The following is an 8,179-nucleotide window of genomic DNA, read 5'->3' as shown; positions in this document are numbered from 1 at the left end:
TTTAATACCTTCCTTGACGTCTGAGTCCCCTGCCAAGTCCTCTGTATTCCTCTGTGTCAGTGTATTTAGCATACTATCAGTTTTTTCTTTTATCTCCTTCCCCACAGCGTCCCAAAGAGAAGCATTTTTGCCTTTTCTCTGCTGGAGATTGCTTAGCGAGGTGGGTCGATACTCCGTTCCAGAGCTCTCCCCATCAGAGTCAGAAAAAGTGTACTTTTTTGAGTCTACACTCTGCTGTCGTGGTTTTTTCAGAGCTACAACATACTCTGATATAGCTGATCCTGGTTGTTTGTGTATGGTTCTCTGCTCCGTCTTAACAGTTTGTGCATCCCGGTCCCTCTTGCTTTTCGCTGCGATTCCTGCTGAGTAGTTGGACAGCGGGTCATACTCCATATCTGTAGATGGTTTTGAATTGTCCACAGTGTATTTACACTTAGAGGATGTGCAGTTTGAGTACTTTGGACTGGGGGGAGGAGAGGGGAGTTGAGGTGTATGTGTCCGAGATGGAGGCTTTCTCACTGAAGTAGGAACATATTCCATTGAGTTACTATTGTTCCCCTTGTTGTCTGAATCCAAGGTATACTTGCTGCAGCCAGGCGTGGGGTTATAACCGCCAGTGGTCATCTGATAACTCCCAGGGTCATAGGCCATGTGTGAAGGTGGCGTTTTACTTTTAACAGCATCAGATGTAGACAACTTTGTACTCTTGCTGGGATCGTACGGTTCATCCCCAATCCGAGAGAGCTTCCTCTTCTCCCGCTCCACCTCACTGCGGACCTCCTCGATGGCTTTGTTGACAAGCTCCAGAGCACCAGTAAGGTCTCCCGAAGCAGCCGGCTTTCCATTTTGCTGCTCCTGGGGCCTCACAACTTCTGGGTTGAAGGGATCATAACCTTGTTCTGCAGAGATGCAAATCAATCTTAATACATTAACCAATAAAACAATAAAAGGTCCACTGACTAGCTTTTAACTAAGGATTAGTATGTACACTGATCCAGTCTTCCCTGATATTGACCAGTTTAAGTTACATTCTATCAGTGACCAAAGACCACCCACTCAATTGTAATCCCTGGAGAACAATACTGTACTCTTATTTAACTAAATATATATTTAATTCTTAATTTGGAAAAATCTGCAGACTCTGGGTATAGGTGTTCTAATCAGTACCACCAGTAGAGAAAACGTTGCATTCCCACTTTCCACTACATGTCAAGGTCTTCATCTGAGGATGTAATTAGCCAGAGAGAGTTACATACAGAATGCAGCCGTCAACACGAAGTGAAGATCAAACTTTGACGCTCAATCCTAAAAAACGTACACAACAATATATGCAACTATAGCAAGGTCAGATGGTCTATGGCTGTAATCTTGTTGAGAGGATTCTAATCACATGTGAATAGAATAAGTTCATTTGTGCAAGTTAAAGATAAGTCTGTGGGCTATCAAAACAAAATCCAGGAGGACAAGCGGTGTACTATCCTTCAAGGGGAACATACTCAACAGACCAAAACAAAAGACACTACCTAATTGTTCACTATCTGCAATACTGTCTTTATAAGACATCCCCTTTGGTTCAGTGCTACAACTGCACTATAAGTACTCTTTTGCTGCCAACACTGCTACTTGCAGACACAGAAGCCTTTAAAGATACACATATTTTTTATCTACTTTTCTCATTACACCTAAGTTATTTGTTAGTGTATAGTGTTTTGTGCCTTATTTTTGTTTTGTTGTTGCTACGTTTATGTGTAGCAGATGTTCATAATGCAGTTCTGTTCTTAATACTAGGTGTCTGTTCTTTTGTTGCTTTGACACTTCTAGCACTTCCAAGCTAAACCTCACTTTACAGCAACCATGGGGGGTATAACTGGTAAGACGGATGTACTGTGGTTAATTGCAAAAGGCAGCGAACGTTAATAGACAATTCCTTCAGAGTTATGTTTTTCGACACATTTTTTAACACTGTGGTCCAGTCCACACACGTCCGCGCTGGCGACTCCGCGAGCGAAGACGTTCAATTATTCGTAGTTAAATAATACGCAGCACCTTTCTGTGCGGAGTGCAGGTCTCTTTGCTTTGTAACATCAGCTGGTGCTCCGTAGGACGCCCGTCGCTGTTGGCTGTGCCTGAAGTGACAGTACGGTCTGTTACACCCATTCTTGCTGCCTTTGCCCTCGCTGTATTCCGTGTAAAACGGGCAGTCAATCCCTCGGAAGAAGCCGGTGGACCGTATCATCATCCCCAGGTGTTGCTCTCATGCCAATATGAACGCGCTCGGCGGTTTTCTGCGTAATTTTCGTCGTACTACAAGAGCTTGAAGAAGCGACCGAACAATAACAACGTCCCTATGGCGCCATGTTGGATTGGTCGGAGAGATGAAATATCGCGTGAACTCCCACGTGTCGCGCTCCTTGACGTCAGAGATAGTACGTTTTACGTCCATCAACGAAAACAATACATTGTCATTCATGCTATAGCATGATTAGGAGAAACGTGTGAACCTCCCCAACCCGAAAAAGAAGTAGGTTAAATTCAACTTTTATCCCAAATCGCCCAACTAACAACTAAAGAAAACTTGTTGTCTGTTAACCATAACATTTGCTCGTAACTTGAGGTGTTTGTTTTTTTTGGTTAAAAATTTAACTTCCACTCCTATTCTTCCTTTCTTCAGTTACCTTGCTGAGCATCTGCTAATCAAAAGCTTAATGTTAATTAGCAATAGTAGGAACACCTGTGTGTGCGAGCTCCTCATTGTGTAACTAAAAGAGGCTCAGCCAGCTAAAATAAGTGAGACAAGCTTTTCAACATTTTATTTCACAGGAATCCAGGGAGAAGCTGTCTTTACGTCCTCGGGTCAACTGGCCTGGAAAGAAAGAAAGAAAGAAAAAAATGGCCCATGCTTTTGCTTACAATAGACCTAGCTCATGGCAGATGTGTTGAGGTCTCACAGGTGTTTTCAGTAATAGTACCCCCGGATGGGAAATTCACATAGGCCAACTGTATCCCACTTAAGAGGCTCTGGTATTGTGCAGCACACGGGATACATTTCCAGCAATTGCTCCCAGAAATAAAGGTTTGGGTTAAATTAAACGGTTTGTGGCAGAAGGCTCTGAAAACTTCACGTGGCTTTTCTTAAGAAAAAGTTAACATATCTGTGAAAAAGGTCCATTTAAAAAATAAAAAACACATTTTTTACAATTCACTTATAGGCCATTTACCCTTTGCTGAGAATTAACCACTTTTATTTTTGCTTCAACTAAGTAAGTAAATACAGCTGAACATAAACGCAGTCCAAAAATTTGGAACCATTTTTAAAACTTCTAATAATTTTTCGCGTTTCCCCAAGCACATGCGACAAGTTACTCTAGATCCTTACATCTTCTTTATAAAATGACTTAACATGAAGCAAATCTTTAAAAACAAATGAAGGCTACATATAAATAGTCACTGAAGGTCAATTCAGTTCAGGTGGAGGTTATGACAACTACGTTTTTCCATAGTTCAGTAGGCCTATTTATTCTTGCATTTATTTACAAATTAACCAGTGATAGAACTTCTTTGTTCTTGTTATGAAAATCACATGCCCTAACTGGTAGGCTAGAAATACAAACCATTAAAACGCTACAAACCGCTTCCTAAGATGCGCCATGATACCTACCTCCAGCTGTACTCTTAAACTATCAGACCACCGCGTGCTGAGGCTTTTTGTGCACTCCCCACAGACACGTGATCCACTTAGACCACACCTGGCCACCATGAGCCTCAGGTGCGCTGGGCGGGTGATCAGTGATTTTCATTTCATTTATCAGCCAGTGAACTTTTGTTTTCTATGTCAGCTCCTGAAATTCTCCTTTACCTCAGAAATGGTTAATTTGGTCCATTGGTTCATATGTTTGTGCTTCTGTTTTTTTGACTGCTATTCTTGCACTTAATACTTTTTAGAAGTTTTATAAAGCTGCGTTTAATGCTACCTGTTTGCACATTGTTTACATACTGTTCTACAAAAGAAAATCCATACTTCTGAAATGACAGCTTTACGGGTCCTAAACAAACTACATGGTGTTTTATTTATTTAGAAAGCAAAACAAGGGGTGTTTAAAAGATAAATACAAAGGCATGTGTAGCTGAATGTTTTACAGTTGGAAGTCTCAGGGAGATTTATTAAAGCAGCTACAAGGTAGGAGAAAATAATAAAACAGAAAACACTGGTAATCCATTCATTAGAACACAGGTTCCATTTAATTTAAAAAAAAATCTTGATTATTCGTAATAAAAGTAGCTGTACATGATAGGAGGCTTTGGATTCAGGGTCATATACTTGCTCATTGTCACATAGCTTACTGACACACTTGAATATGATGAAGGCCTCGTCAGTGACACCTGTGCTTTTCCCACAGTGACAAGTCAAAGTGTTGGCTGTGAGAAAGTCCTACTGCATGCATCTTCTCTAAAGGGAAGTTTATATTCTTCGATGTTTAATGTATTTAACCTTGATGCATGAATAATACTTTGCTGTTTGCATGTTGTGAAAAGAAAAACCAGGTAACTGCGTGCTTAGTTACTTCCCATCGTCTTGTCAATCAATCGAAACAGACCAGGTGGTGAGGCAATACAATTATAAATTGGTAATAATTGAGCAAATCATCCTCTTAGAAAATTAAAACAGCTGCTGAACTGTTTCATCTGTCCCTTAAAAACATTTGTTAAAATTTAGTTTAGATTCTGCTACAACCAAGACAGAAATTAAAGTAACATTGGGGTCCAGCATGAATATTGTTTTCCTTATTTTTTGAATGTGCTGATTTGGTTTTAACATGTCTCGTTACTTATCGTATTAGTATCCCTATTTTATCAGTAACATTTCTAAAATAATTAACTTAATTTGTTTAGCACTAAAACAGAAATAAGCAGTTAAAGCAAATGTGAAAACAAAAGAGATCTGTCTCATGACTTGGAATCTTATGTGGCCCACACAAGGTTGATCTGTTCCTCCATTTATCTAATTTTTGATGGAATTAAATAAACAATATGTTCTTAATTTATTGGTTACAGGTATAATTTTTGGCATATTGATATAATTATCATGACTAAACACCAAGAGGATAGGCCTACTATTTCAGGTTAATCTTGGCAGTGTGTTGCAGCTGTGAGAAGTGTCCACTAGAGGGAGACAAACGCCTGTGAAATCTTGTGTGTTCAAATAGTCTGATTTCTTTGTTTATTATGCTTGTCATTGCTCTTTTTTGACCAACCGCATCTTATAGTTCATCTGCTTAGTAATAATTCAAATACAATACAGCTGATTTTAACCACAGGAAGTCAAATCCTGACTCGCAGCGGTGATGAAACGACACAGGCATTTAGCTAAGTCAGCAGAAGTCATTTTGTATTTCCAGGCAGATCGTGCGGTGGCACTCAGGAGCTGGCGCTCTTGCAGCAGGTTGCATCAGTCTCATCAGATCAGGCCTCTGCAGCTGTGAACAGCGCCACCCCCCACAGCAGCACTCAGGCCAACTAACAAGGTGAAACCACCATCACGTCATGTGTAAGGTGACAAATAGGCTCATATTTACCAGCAGCCAAGGACACATATCACATAGTCGGCTCAGATACGGAATGTTGCGTATTAGGGGATTTACAGCACCGAATCAAGTGAGACCGCGTCAACCTTGGCCAAAAGATTAGACCGCTAGTTAATGTGTAGTCTCGCTTGTCAGACCTCTCTCCACAGAGCTGCGGAGTAGTTAATATGAAACTAGCGATACAGGGTAGAGCAGCCCTTTAAGCAAACACTAAAACAGTATAGTAACCAGACAAACAGGTGTGTTGTTCAAAAGCATTTTATTGCGTTTTTTTTTTTTTAGAAAAAAAAAAATACAAAAATTCTGTTGCAACGGTCATAAATGTTGCCTTGAATGAACTGCAATCATTCACATGGTACAGTAAAGTGCTTATTTTAAATCAATACTTTTGTATTTAAACTTCTTCCCATGAACATGATGGGCTTGGTGTGATTTAGACTGTTGAAATCAGGTGTCAACTCCAAGAAAGCTGGAGGACTGAATCAACGTCGACAAAATAACCATGTCCATGAAATGTACCATTTATAAAACATTTGATCAATGTTGCTGGATTGTAAATGCTTTTGCCTGTGGGCTACATTCAAATTGTGGGGAGGTTGATGGACAGACCATTTGAATGAATGGTTTTTAACACTTTCTTACTTCAAAATGACTTACGCAATTACAATATAAAAAATTGCGAAGCTTACCCCCCCCCCCAATAAAAGGCAGTCCGAAAAGCTACTGCCATTTGACAAAAGTAGAAATGGCCATGACCAAGACAACTCATACCATTCCGGAGTTTAGAGTATGGCCAAAATCTGTGCGTTTGAGTATCCACCCCTATGAAAAAGTAGCGACCAACTCATGTGATAATCAAAAGGGAGAAAAAAGGCAAAATACTGAACTGTGTAGGTGTTTTCAAAACCCCAAGATTGCCTTGACCATCAACTTATCGCTTTGAGATTACGGATAGCAAAGTTTTCCAAATGGAGAAGAAACTGCTGCATACACAAATTCAAGTAGGTCTTATTATAAGACATAGAACCCCTGAACGATGCATCTGTAGAAAGGTGTTTTAAACTATTACAGTGTCCCATTATCAGCAGAATGACACCAACAGAGCCATTTCCAAAGTACCGTAGCGGAAGTGCTGGCAACCGGGCATGGACAATCAGAATCCCTCACGTCTCAGGTGATACATGTTCAACATCATGACTTGAACCCTCTTTGGTGAAATGGCTACAGTGTTGTGAGATGTCATCATTACCGGTTTTAGAATGAGCTTTAACTTAAATCTTAAAAAAAAAAAAAAAAAAAAAAAATCTTACACATAAAATTAAAAAAAAAAAACGTAATGCTCGCTTTCACTGGGCATGAACGCTCCAGATCACCTAAACAAACTTTCCATCTCACCTCATACGCTGAACTTTAAAAACAAAACAAGGAAAACATCCGGTGTTTCACCTGAACTGAACAGCACCTGCATGGAAATTACCATATAGAAAATAAAAGCTTATAAACAGCCATACACAAAAAAGGGGGAGGGGGAAATCAGTGTGGCACAATGACATGGAGTATTCAAACATGAAAAACAAAAGTAAACTTAATACAGCTACATGTCCGTGGAAGACTTTTTTTGTGATTTTTTTTTTGTTTGTTTCTTTTTGGAAAGATACCATCTCTTAGTTTGTAAGGTCATTTTTAAAGTGGATGTCTCATAGAACAAGACAATGGTGAACCTTTAGGGGGAATGGTCTTAATGTATTCAATCAATAAATGACACTCAGGTCACATTTACCAAAATGTGCTTTTCAAACCCCTGAAAGGAGTTCCAACCTTTACTGCCAAAAAAATTCAAGGTTCAATATAATGCAGTCATTCATATGTAGAAACAAAAATAACAAAAAAGTTCTGGTTGTGGCAAGGGGACATTTCATGAATTCTTTACAATCAAAGTAACACTGACTGTTTCACTTGCCTAACCATTTAACATAATTAGCTTGTACCAACATACTACATATACTGCAGAGCTAGCTCAGAAATTTAATTTTGGGGGGCCATACATCAAACCAATTAAAATAGTTTAAATCAATACTATTAGACTTGCCTGACGGTCTCAAACACTGAAAGTGTTGCCACTGATAATTTGGTATAAACGGTGGTGTAATAAACCGAACAGTCGGTACAACAGGAAGTCATGGCTAGGAACAAACATTCTTTGCTCCAAGAGCATTAAGTGCATGGCCACCAAGCTAGATGAGTGAGTGTTTTATCTCAGACATTGACAGAAATTTATCTTAAATGGAGACAAATAAAGAATGTTTGAAGTCCCCAGCCATATTAATGAACCACACCAGGCACGGCCAGCATTGGCTTACAGCCCTTCCAACCCCTTATACTGAATCCCTTCGACATATTGCATAAGCTTGTATGTATCTGCAGATGGGCCATTCATGCTTATACATACAGGCAAAGAGAACATTCCAGATAACTTAATAATTCACAGTGGATCCAGTTGCAATGTGGGAGCAGCACAACAGGTTGTCCTTTGGTGTCCGAGCTTAATTTCGAAGATAAGTGTTCTGCTTTCTTCTGGACTGAGTTTTATGAAGAAA

General features: G+C 39.6%; 1 protein-coding gene across 1 annotated transcript in view; it reads right to left on the bottom strand.

Moving 5' to 3' along the window:
* Positions 1–2,388, bottom strand: part of rexo1 (REX1, RNA exonuclease 1 homolog) — a 12,403-nt gene extending 10,015 nt beyond the window's left edge. The window contains exons 1-2 of the mRNA XM_032524971.1: positions 2,047–2,388; positions 1–899 (exon numbers count right to left, since the gene is read on the bottom strand). The exon at positions 1–899 is cut by the window's left edge and continues 984 nt beyond it. Of these exons, the coding sequence (XP_032380862.1) occupies positions 1–899; positions 2,047–2,239 (1,092 nt within the window). The 5' untranslated portion in view covers positions 2,240–2,388. The remainder of the gene's footprint in view (positions 900–2,046) is intronic.
* Between the last annotated feature and the right edge of the window lie 5,791 nt (positions 2,389–8,179).

The sequence above is a fragment of the Etheostoma spectabile genome, chromosome 9 (assembly GCF_008692095.1).
Source record: "Etheostoma spectabile isolate EspeVRDwgs_2016 chromosome 9, UIUC_Espe_1.0, whole genome shotgun sequence".
Classification (NCBI taxonomy): Eukaryota; Metazoa; Chordata; class Actinopteri; order Perciformes; family Percidae; genus Etheostoma; species Etheostoma spectabile.
This window is presented reverse-complemented; position numbering and strand designations above follow the sequence as displayed.